Source organism: Branchiostoma lanceolatum, chromosome 19 (genome assembly GCF_035083965.1).
Source record: "Branchiostoma lanceolatum isolate klBraLanc5 chromosome 19, klBraLanc5.hap2, whole genome shotgun sequence".
Lineage (NCBI taxonomy): Eukaryota > Metazoa > Chordata > Leptocardii > Amphioxiformes > Branchiostomatidae > Branchiostoma > Branchiostoma lanceolatum.
Window position 1 is genome coordinate 462,568 of NC_089740.1, and position 12,673 is coordinate 475,240.

The following is a 12,673-nucleotide window of genomic DNA, read 5'->3' on the forward strand; positions in this document are numbered from 1 at the left end:
ACACCCAACATTAGCGAAAAGAAACACCCCTCCCAATAAAATGGTCACATCCAACATGGCCGCCCCCATCCTTGGATGCAAAAACAGAACAGGTTTTGCTATCGCAAACCTGTAATCATAGAACTGGCCACTTCCAACACACGCACACAACCAGACGCTCGACACATTCATACACAACCAGACGCTGTAGACACACAACCAGCGGCGATTCACACATATACTCACAACCTGGCACAGTACACATACACACCCATTCCACCGCTTCACACATACATAGCGGTCACCTCTTCTCACATACATTTCTAGGGAGTGATCATGGGCCATGATGCCCGTGCGTTAAACTCATATAGGTAAACGCGCACATCCCGGCAGTCTACATACACACACACAAACCGCCACTGCACACAGACACACAGACACACACAGACACACACACACACGCGCGCGCGCGCGCACGCACGCACGCACACACACATGTCGTCGTTACGGTTGCTGGTCTTGGATTGTCTTCATAGCATTATTTTTCGGGCTTCGCTCAGTAAAAGGTAAAACAGGCCGATCCGTAAGTTGGTCATCTGACCTCCCCATATCTGGGTAAGCTGGTCTGATGACCTTTGCCCCTGGTCATGGTCCAGACGGTGAGTCTCTACTGTGGAGAGGTATAGTTTCCACTTCTACGACCATATATCTGTTTGGTAAGTACTAAACTTGGTATTGCCACAAGATAACGTCAAGTGCGTCAAGAGTATGTCAAGGAGATAAAGAAAAACCTTTGGGAGTTGGTGTGCGTTGAATTGGGAAGAAAGGCAAGGTGAAGCTTTGGACTGTGGGAGGGGGGTGGAAACTTCGGGACGTGGTGAGATATAGAGGGGCTGGCATGGGCACCTCGTGTCAGCACTGGACATGTCAGAGTAGAGTAGGGTAGAGTAGAGTAGAGTAGAGTAGAGTAGAGTAGAGTAGAGTAGAGTAGAGTAGAGTAGAGTAGAGTAGAGTAGAGTAGAGTAGACTATTTCCGCTTGCCATACGAAGGCCTCTGCTCTGTGTTGGCCGGTTTGCATATTCTGCTGGTTGAGTCGATCGCCGCTTTGTTTTGACGGTTGTCTATAGTATACAGCACGTGGGCAATCATCAGAAATCTCTCTCCTAGCCTGCCTGGGACACTGGAAAAAAAGATGATTGCTACTTTTGGAATTTGAAGAAATTATGACAAATTGTGTAAGAGCCCATATTGGACTCACCCCCTGTTATATATATAGACTCTTCCAGGGACCTCCGAAGAGGTCCCGGATATAGACGAAGAGAGATGAATAAAGACCTCATGGCATCAAGATGTCCCGTCTGTGAGTGCTCCTTGAGCTATCACTGGAGATTCACCTAGGGGTGGGGGACAGGCCAGAAATGGTCCGTTACACTGGTGGCAGCGGTGGGATCTGGACCTACGTGATCCCGGTAAGCCTGGCCCTCACCCCCGAACTGTAGCAAGAGCGGAGGAAGAAAACTTTTGTCGTTGTTTTGAGACCGCCGCCGCCATGATGCGCGCGCCATGATGTGGGAAGCTCGAGCGCCTGCCGACAGACTTCAACTCCCAACCGAGCACTACAATTGGACTGCAAGTTATTTGCTGTCAGCCTCTCCTGATCAACCTCTGCAAGGCCGGTCAATGACTCAAGTTTCCTTGGCATTCATGTGCCATCGGCTCCAAGCCGAGTCGGGCTCCCCGACACCCCAGAGACTCTGCCGACACCCCGCGGCCCCGGCCCCGTAAACCAGCCGGCCAGACCGATGGACCCGTCAGCGCTGAACACAACACGCGTCTCGCGGGCGGACTACAACACCAGGCGGACTACAACACCGTTTGCAGAAGACTCCTTACATAATCTACAGAGGACTTTCAGCCGAGTCGGGCCCCCCGACTCAACCAGCCGGCCAGACCGATGGACCCGTCAGCGCTGAACACAACACGCGTCTCGCGGGCGGACTACAACGCCGTTTGCAGAAGACTCCTAACATCATCTACAGAGGACTGTCATAAAAACTTCTGATATAATCACGGTAGCTTTTGTTATTGGCAAAATCGAGGTAAAATTTGCAACTTTTGTATCACACGTACATACATACATGATCCTTTGATGTCTCTGATGTTACCCGACACCATGGGAAAGTGCCACCATGAAGTTTGTTGCCAGGCAACCGCACATACACAGGGAGTTTAGGTTTTGAAGCCTGTATTGTTGTTTCTTTCAAGTTGTATTGATGTGATAGAAATGTTAGATGATGTCAGTTATATTGATGTAATAGAAATATTAGATGATGTCAGTTATATTGATGTGATAGGAATGTTAGATGATGTCAGTTATATTGATGTGATAGAAATGTTAGATGATGTCAGTTATATTGATGTGAAAGAGATGCTAGATCGAGTAACTGTAGAATTGTGGGACATTGTGAAGTTGACAGAGAAATATTCTCTCGTCTTCCACTCACACTTCGATGTGTGTACAGTCCTTGACGGACTAGGGTACGGGACGCTCTGGTACACATTTATTGTGCTTCTCACGCCGCCCATGGCTTACCCCAGGGTCGCATACCAGCAGCTGAACCTACCCAGTCTCGTCCTTCTGCAGCACTGCTTTCTATTATCATAATTATGTAGGGTACGGGACGCTCTGGTACACATTTATTGTGCTTCTCACGCCGCCCATGGCTTACCCCAGGGTCGCATACCGGCAGCTGAACCTACCCAGTCTCGTCCTTCTGCAGCACTGCTTTCTATTATCATAATCATGTAGGGTACGGGACGCTCTGGTACACATTTATTGTGCTTCTCACGCCGCCCATGGCTTACCCCAGGGTCGCATACCGGCAGCTGAACCTACCCAGTCTCGTCCTTCTGCAGCACTGCTTTCTATTATCATAATCATGTAGGGTATGGGACGCTCTGGTACACATTTATTGTGCTTCTCACGCCGCCCATGGCTTACACCAGGGTCGCATACCGGCAGCTGAACCTACCCAGTCTCGGCCTTTTGCAGCACTGCATTTATCATGTATTTTTTTTTAAAGTATATAACTTTTATCTTGGCAATATTGTTCGAAGTTCTTTTCATTATGTTCTATTGTTAACTTCAGGAGAAGTTTTGTTTGTTCATAGGGGGGAAGAGTGTAAGAGCCCATATTGGACTCACCCCCTGTTATATATATAGACTCTTCCAGGGACCTCCGAAGAGGTCCCGGATATAGACGAAGAGAGATGAATAAAGACCTCATGGCATCAAGATGTCCTGTCTGTGAGTGCTCCTTGAGCTATCACTGGAGATTCACCTAGGGGTGGGGGACAGGCCAGAAATGGTCTGTTACAATGGTATTCGTTTATTGAAAATAGGAAATGCTCAACAGTTTGGTAACACATATTTTCGGGTCCTTTTCGTCGAGCCGCCAACTGCTTTAAACGTGTGGATAAATTATGAATGCTTGTACTACTTGTAGTATCGCCGTTACTCCGGCGAATTTCTGCACTTGCAAACTCGGCGAGTTTAAAGTTCCAGAAAGGTGGTTGCGATGTAGTGATTGACAGCGGCACGCCCTTGATCTTTTTTAACCTTTTGTGACGGGCGTGGGAAGTCGCAGCCGAAAGTGTCCTGTTATTATTTTCCCACGATAATTTTACGACTAAACTGAACGAAAAGTTCCTGGAGGTAGTACAGAGCTCTGGCCTGTCCCAGGTGGTGTCGTCCCCGACACGTGGGCACCATATCCTGGACTTGGCACTGGTTTCAAATCCTGACCTGGTGGAGAAGGTCAGCATCTTACCAGGAATAAGTGACCATGACGCAGTCACGGTAGGCATGAAAACTAATGTAAAACCAAACAAGAAAAAGCGAACTTGTTGTCGATGGGCAGGGGAAGGCAGAAATCCTCAGCAGGCAGTACGATTCTGTCTTCACAGTTGCGGAACTCACCACTGTACCAGACCTGGGAACTAGTCCCTACCCGGACATGCCCCCAGTAGAGGTCACACTAGCAGGGGTACAAAAACTCCTGCAAGGTATCAACCCTGCTAAGGCCTCCGGTCCTGATCTACATCTACATAGTTGTTGCCCCCAAATAACCCCTTCAGGGGCATAGTAGGGGGGGAGTTGAGGTCCCGGGCTAAGGCGGGCAGGCCTCCAGCCTGGCACGGAACGACTCAACGGTGGGTGCCAGGCAGGGTGTTCCACTGAGGGATGGAACGGGGAAAGAAAGAGTGTTTATATGTGTCGGTTCTAGCGTGGATGGTGTGAAACTTGAGGTCGTGGCTCCCCCGGGTGCGCCCCTGGGCTGGTTTCAACAAACTGTAAGTGTCTATATTAATGTGGTTATTAACAAGTTTGTAGAAGAAGGTGAGGCGGGCGTTCCTCCTCCTTTCAGAGAGAAGGGGCCACTGCAGATCGTTGAGCATTTGTGTCACGCTGCTAGTCCGCCGGTAGTCATTAAGGGTCACGCGGGCGGCCCTGCGCTGGACAGCCTCCACCGCCTGTATCCCTTTGGTGGTGTACGGGTCCCAGACAATGGCACTATATTCCAAGTGAGGCCGCACCAGCGCTTTGTAGCAAGTGGCCTTGACCCTAGATGGACAATGGGTCAAATTGCGCCGAATGACCCCAAGAACACGACCGGCTTTGCTAGTGGCGTGGTTGATATGGGTGTCCCACCGCAAATCGTCGGACAGTTGTACTCCAAGATAGGGGTGGGACTTAACACCGGTAAGGGCATCTCCACAGAGGGAGTACTGGGTTAGGGTACCTGATCTGGTGCCTTGTAGGATCCTTAGGGACTACGCGACTGAAATCAGCCCCATTCTACACATTATTTTCAACCAGTCACTGGAGAGTGGTCAAGTTCCGACGGACTGGAGGAGCACCTTTATCAACCCCATATTCAAAAAGGGGGATAGGAGTGCCCCGTCAAATTACCGGCCTGTCTCACTCACCTGCGTTTGCTGTAAACTGTTAGAACATATTTTATTCTCGGCCACTATGAAACACTTAGAAAACCATCACATTCAGATCTACTCCCCACTCAACATGGATTCAGGGCCAAGCACTCTTGTGAGTCCCAGCTAATAACGACCTTGCACGACCTAACCTCATGGTTCGACCTGGGATACCAAATTGACATGGCTATACTCGATTTTTCAAAAGCATTTGACAGTGTACCACACAACAGACTCATTCATAAACTACAGTATTATGGGATAAGGGGGGAAACCCTGGTCTGGGTAAAGAACTGGCTGCTGGACCGGAACCAACGAGTAGTGGTCGATGGAGAGAAATCCAACCCCGTTAAGGTCAAGTCAGGAGTCCCGCAGGGTACTGTCCTGGGGCCCGTGTTATTCCTGATCTATATTAACGACATCAATAAGGATATTACATCACAGTTGAGGCTCTTTGCAGATGATTGTTTAATTTATCGCTCCATACTATCTGACAAAGACCAGTACATACTCCAAGACGACCTAGACCAACTTTGCAAATGGTCAAGCACTTGGCAGTTGAAATTTAATGTGAAAAAATGCTCTATCCTACGCATCCTCAAGCCCAGAAGCTCACCAAATTTCCTGTACTCAATGTTCAATGAACCTCTAAGCCACAACAGTGAACATCCCTATCTAGGTGTCATTCTCACTCACAACCTCAAGTGGAAGGCACACATCAACGATATCACAACCAAGGCCAACAGAACCCTGGGATTCGTGAGGAGAAATATAAGGGGGCAAGTAAAGAGGTGAGAGAGAAGGCATACACATCACTAGTCCGCCCTAAACTGGAATACGCTTCATCAGTCTGGGATCCGCACACACTACACAATGCTCAGTCCAACACACTAGCCACCAAAATAGAATCTGTACAGAGGAAAGCTGCACGATTTGTCACAGGTAACTACAACTACACTGCCAGTAACACCTGTTACATGTTCATGTATCACTAAGTAATAGAAATACACCTAGGGGGCCTTATACCCATGATGCCTCACTTCCCCAGCTACCATGCTGGAATGGACAATAAAGATGGAAGTCACTAACATCTACAGTCTCAATCCTATCTACATCTGGCATCATAAGTAAGCATCCATAGACCACAGAGCACAACAACACCACTCTCCAACACTCCCTAGGATGGGCCACTCTGCAACAACGTAGACACATTGCCCGCCTCACTCTCATGTACAAGGCAGTCCACAATCTGATTGCCATACCCACCTCACACATTCTCACTCACAATACCAACAGTACCAGAGGACACACCCACCGCTTCATCACGTTTCCATGCAAAACAGAAACACATCGCAGCAGCTTTTTCCCAAGAACAGTAATAGATTGGAATCACCTACCACAACATCTAATTAATTCAACATCCGTAGACACCTTCAAATTTGGGTTGGCCAAGTTTCTTGGCCTTCCCAGTAACACCGGTTAGCCCCAGAATGAGTCAGGTCACCACCCAGTGTAGCCACATGTATATAGCATAATTTGTTAGTTACCCACTTATTTATATATTGATTGTTGAACGAGTTATATTTATCTTTTTTTCGGATATTCCTTTTTCACCACCACCACCTGCTGCAGCTGGGCGTGACCCTGACATTCCCCTTGGCGTTATGCCCCTTGCGAGGTCTTGCCGAGTACTGTGTAGATGTAGATGTAGATGTAAACGTAGATCGAAGAAAGCGGGGGGAGTTAGATTGAGAAAGAAGTGCGATGATATCTATCAGACTGCTATTCCAGCATTCTTCATCTGTGGCAAGATTCACCGGTAAAATGTGGAGGGACATTTTTTGGTCAGAGAGGACTTTTCCAGCATTCACTGAGAAAGAAATAATGGAACGTTTGGTTGTGGTGTGACCATAATGGCAAGTCATCATGATACCTCGGTGGTTACCTGCTGGGTGAGATACAAAAATATGACCCCCCTTTGTTTGAATGGATGCTTCAAGAGTAAACATTTTTGGTTGAGAATTTTTATTTTATTTCAAAAATCGTTAAGAAAGGCTGTATGCCAAACATTTGTATGAGGGCCACTGGGCCAGTGTACATTACTAAGGCAGACACATGACAAATTTCACATCATTTTGGTTTAATACATAGGAATTGGAGATGTGCGTCTTTGTTCTCAAAATAGCCAAAAAATTAGAAAAACTATTCTAGTAATATGCCAAAAGTGTTAACAAAGCCAATTATGTATTTATAAACTTAAAAGTGGTTTGTTTCCAAGTGAATAGCACATAAAAGATAAAGTTCTGTGTGAGTTGTATGTCTTCTTCCTTGTATTACTTCTACCCACAACTGGACAATACAAACAACCCGCTCCAAAATTGAATTTTAAAAATTTTGGTCCCCACGAGCAACAATGGAGTCTTCCTTAAATACCCCCTTACTACATTGACTCTTCCAGCTTATCCTTTCCCATCCCCATTGCGAAACATACATCCGTACCAAATTCCAGGTCATTTCGTTCGAATACAAGGGAACAGGAGCCAAAAATGTACTTTTTTGGTCTATAAATGGCAAAAAAATCGAAAAATTAATGCTTTTAAAGTGATTTATGCAAAACATATTACAAAGGCCATGTGTAAATATATCATAGGCACCCTCACACCAAATTGCAGGTTTTTTGGTTCAATTACCATGGCACAGGAGCCCAAAATGTACATATTTGGTCCGAAAATGGCAAAAAAACACATTTTAAGTAATGCATGCCAAAAATGTAAATAAATTCCTGTTGACATAAATCATAAGCATCTCCATACCAAATTTCAGGTCATTTGGTTCAAATACCTGGACACAGGAGCCAAAATATACATATTTGGTAGGAAAATAGCCAAAAAGGCGGTAAAATCATTTCTGGGCAAAAATTGAGTTGCCTCCATATTTATATTTGTTAAGAATACATCCTATAGGATACTTTTCGTATTTGAAGTGGTTTGTCGTCGGATGCTTGGTTGTATCGAAAAAGTTCGGCATTTTCTAGTGTTTTTAACTTTTATCTGATGGTGTAAGTTCTATTCAATTATTTATTACTATTTCATTATCACATAGTATCAAAATTATTTATTTACTTGCCAACTACCAACTAATTTAACTACCATAATCCGGAAAAATGCAGCCGATAGTGGTTGATCTGTTTCGATGCTTGAACTGTTGTGGTCCGGCCTTAAGTTCAATGTTTTGACTTTATTCATTATATGAAGGGATAATATAGTATTATACTGTTATTTTGTCAATAAACTTAATTGGGTGAAAGTTGTATGTGACTTAATTATGTCAGCTTTCCGGGGCAAGTCAGGTGTCAGTGTTAGTGACATGAAGCAAATACTTTCAAAAAACAAACAGCCGTCCCCCTTGCCCCCCTGTGCCGCCGCCACTGAGAGGTGTGGGTCCGGTTGGTTTTTAACGTGTTCAGTTTAGGCATTTTTGTCCAACACACGGTTGGCGACATAACGAAAAGGCGAAAAATAGAAAGCCTGACAAAAACATCTAAAAACACGTCAAAAACCAACCGGACCCACTCCTCTGCTTGGAGAGTACACTGCACCAAAACTGCACCATTGCTAGGTATGGAAAAGTCACATGTATGTCTTTCAAAATGTGTATGATATGGAATAAAGATTTATTCTATTCATATGTATTTATCTGTACTATTTCATCATCACTTTCAATATTTTTTCATGACCAGTTATAACATGTATCAGCACACTAGACACATATACTAGTCCTGTACCACCAAATGATTTTTAACCCTATCTAGACTGGACTCATCCCCCCCCCCATCATAACTTCCAAATGGTATGATATATGATCAAATTTGCAGGTGGTGATAAGCATGTAAATATTAATCACTCTCTATAATAAGCCTTGATTATTTGGCGAAGATAATGTGTTCGTGGAACTCTAGTTCTTTATTCTCTCCCTCTATCTTTTATTTTTACTAGCAAAGTTGAAACATTAATAACATACATGTCACTGCAGCTGTGTGATGTGTGACAACAATCACAACCTTTAAAAATGAAAAAAAAAAGCCTCACACAAACCTTGGACAAACCTGTTTTTTTATAAATCTGAAATAAACATCGCACTCCGACTTTGGACAGTCAGGGAGACTCCAGACGGCCCAGCGATGTTTAGTATTGTTTTTCGCACACTTCCCCACTGTCTCGGCACAGGAGAAAATGTTCCGCCTTCTCCTTGCTCACAAGGTGGTGGTTTAGATCTATCAGAGTGGTTCTCAACTTCATCGCTGCCATCTGGGCTTGGAGGACCACAGGCTGATACGTGGCCACCGTTTCGTTACTTCTGTCATCACGCCCATGCTCTGAGTTCGTGCTCTGAAGAAATCGCATGCATGTTTACCTTAGTTAGAAACATCCGGGAATTGTTTTCCCGACTTTTGGCAACCCTGAGATTGTGGCTCGGAGATTAGCGACCTTTGGAAGGAACTGCTTGAATTTGACATTTTCTCACATGATTCGTCCCCGACGTTTTCACGGAAACCCCAAACCCCGAAGTCGGTGCGAGGCAGTCTATGTCAGCACGCACTGTTCACCATAAGGTTTGCATGGCGCTGGTTTCAATTTATCTACAGCGCCGCTAGTTTAGTTTGCTAAATTGAGAACTATTGAATCCTGAGCCTGGTTTTTTCATGCAGCAAAATTGCAGGTTGTTAAATTGTTCTTCTGCAAGCTTGAAAACCTTTCTGCAATTTGCAGACTGCAGGCGGGTATTTTGAACGCTGTATGTACATTGTATTGTAGTGCTGGGCGTACTCAGTGCATGAGCACTTTATTTTGTGCCCCCGAAATTGGAGCTGTGCACCTACATGTAATTTTGGATTGTTGGTGCACTTTATATTTGTGGAGGGTTACAATTTTGAAAATACATTAATGCACGTGCACTGTTGTACACTGGTATTTAGCATATTATTGACATTCAAGGAAATACATGTATTTCTGAGAAAAAGATGGATTGAAAGCACCTTAGAAAACCTGGCCGGTGGAGTATGTACAACTGATGTGTGTGTTTTGCACCTTTTCAGGCAGATTGGAGAGATGAAGAACTTGGAGCTGCTCCAGTGTGTTCATCAGGAGTCCGTTCCTGCCAGGCTGGGAGTGGCATGCTGTATGACTGTAAACTCTGACACTGGCACTGTGTATGTCGGCACAGACACAGGCCTGGTGGCTCTGGATGGGGAAAGTCACTCTGTGAGTTGGTTTGACATATTGAATAGTTCTAAAGGTCACACCAATTCAATTTCTTGGTTCTTGGATTCCAGTACTTAGTTTTTTCCCCTCACCCTTCTACTTAACCTCAAAATTCACATATTTTGTTATAATGTTATATATTTTATCGAAGTGCAGTCGATAACGAACAGTAGTGTTCCTACAACTAGAGTTCTACGACTCCATACCTTCGCCGACTGATGTTAACCTTTTCGAGTGGCACATCATAAATGTTTTCAATCTATTATGCAAATAAGGACCTAATTCGCATGAATTAGGTCACTTGACCATCTTCTGTACTCAACTCATCATTAAGGTTCCGGGTCGGAGTTCAATTGTGACCGGGGGGTTGGGTCATGACCCGGTAATCTGCCGGAAGTGTGTGGTCGTCACCCTGATTTCTGCCCGAGATTGCTTGGTGATGGTTTTAGCTGTGCATGAATATTTTGAATCTTCTGAAAAGCCCGTGAGTTGTAGTATTTTTGGGCGCGGTGCAGTTGGTTCGCTATCGAAGCCTTTTTTGTATTAGTCCGCGGCAACGGTGATGCGGTTTCCTCGCCTGATGACCCAAATAGCATCGTTTTTAATGCATTTTCACCGAATTTGCGTCGTCGGAGATTGCGAAAAAGTTGTCACATGACTTTTTTATTTTTTTCATTTTTCAGAGACACCATTTACTAAGCTATCTCAGCATATATGCCGTGACCCCAGGAAAACTTGTTTTTTCCGAGCAGGTTCGATAAAAAAAGTGTAAATAAAATGATAATTTTCGGGTGCCAAATTTACATTTTACTATGGTTTCTAGCCAAAATAAAGGGACAACAGACAATACCGATAAATACATCGGAAAACAGCAGAAAACCGCTTTTCGACCATGTGATTACATTTTCCGTCCTACTTTTCTCGGCGGAATTGTAGCCCGTCGACCTGAGGGTGTCGGCCTACATACGAAATCGCAAAAAAACTCTGGTCCGAGACCTTCACCAATATGGAGTTAAAGTGTTTTCCCATTAATTATGCAAATTAGGTATTCATTTGCATAACTGATATCTATCGATATATTCTGTTACTTATGTCACATGTTTGAGAGTCCTGTAATGGACCACAGTGGATTTATAAAATTTCCTCATTGATTATGCTCCTGATTTGCATAATTACAATATAATCTTTTCAATCATCACCCAAGCTATCTACACACCAAATATCATGACGATTTGTCAATCCCTTCTTGAGTTATTCCCTTTCAAAGTTTGAAATTAAATTGGCTCCTTTCAGTTCCAAAACAGCTGTTAGGGGCCCAAACATATGTAACATACTCTTTCTCCCAAGAGATATCTACATGTACCACTCAAAAATCATGGCAATAGCATGTCTAGAACTCAAGATATCAAACCCACATTGCAGTAGACTATCCCAATGACCTAATGACCTCGTCGGCGCCATCTTGGTTTTCCGCGCGGCAAAACAGGCCGATTTAACTGTGATTTCCAGCAACTTATCATTAAAAACTGATGTCGCCACACATTTGAAAATGACGTGGTCGTCTTAGATTACGTTTTGGTCGCTTGCGGTCCGGATTAGGGCTGGTCGCGGTCACAGAAGACAAGTGGTTGTCCTGGACACATTGCTTAATGCTTGAGTCCATGGGGGAAAAAATCGGAACCGACCAAAATCGGTTGTCTTGAGCCGATGGTCGTCTTTTGGACGTGGTCGTTTAATCAACCTTTTCTCGGGTCCCCCGAAAGTACGAAATGGAACGAAATGGAACGAAATGGAACGAAATGCAATGAAATGGAACGAAATGGAACGAAATGGAACGAAATGGAACGAACTTAAACTTATATAACATTATGAAATGAAATACCAGTAGATAGCGAAATATAAGGGACGTTGTAACATTCACAGTAGACGGGAACAGGAAGCAAATACATAATATAACGTGTTTTATTTCTTGAATCTGTTTGATAATAGTAAATACAACGTTTTTGCCGCGTTTGTGTGGCTAGATTCTGATCCCTGAAAATGGGAGCGCCGCATGCAAAGAGATCCACCGCTCTTCCTTTGTGTTTATCAACTATCTGCAAATGAACTGCTGAAAATAGCAGGGAAAACAAGCAAACGGAACTGAGTATCGAAGTAAGGACTAGATTATACAGAGGTTCGTGGTAACATTGCATCTCATAATTCACCAAGAGGGCATGAGGCAAGCGTAATTTTATTATTTATACAGCGTGTTTGTGTGTTGCAAATGGAGCCCCGCATGCAAATGAACTGCCAATGTTGCCAGCGCATCAGAACTGTGCACGTGGGCATGCTACCGACAGGTTGAATCAAACTCCGACTTCCAAGTTTTATTTATATACGGTTTTAGTCCATAACTAGTACGTAGCATATGCATATCTCCGCAACAACGATTTTTATA

At 44.4% G+C, this 12,673-nt stretch overlaps 1 protein-coding gene across 2 annotated transcripts in view; it reads left to right on the forward strand.

Moving 5' to 3' along the window:
- The first annotated feature begins 589 nt into the window (after positions 1-589).
- The window catches only part of LOC136426046 (elongator complex protein 1-like), a 193,058-nt gene continuing 180,974 nt past the window's right edge, over positions 590-12,673 (forward strand). Inside the window, exons 1-2 of one of the 2 annotated variants that reach the window (XM_066414980.1) lie at positions 590-695; positions 10,068-10,233. In XM_066414980.1, coding sequence (XP_066271077.1) covers positions 10,081-10,233 — 153 coding nt within the window. In that variant the 5' untranslated portion in view covers positions 590-695; positions 10,068-10,080. The remainder of the gene's footprint in view (positions 696-10,067; positions 10,234-12,673) is intronic. The other variant, XM_066414981.1, reaches the window with a different exon arrangement.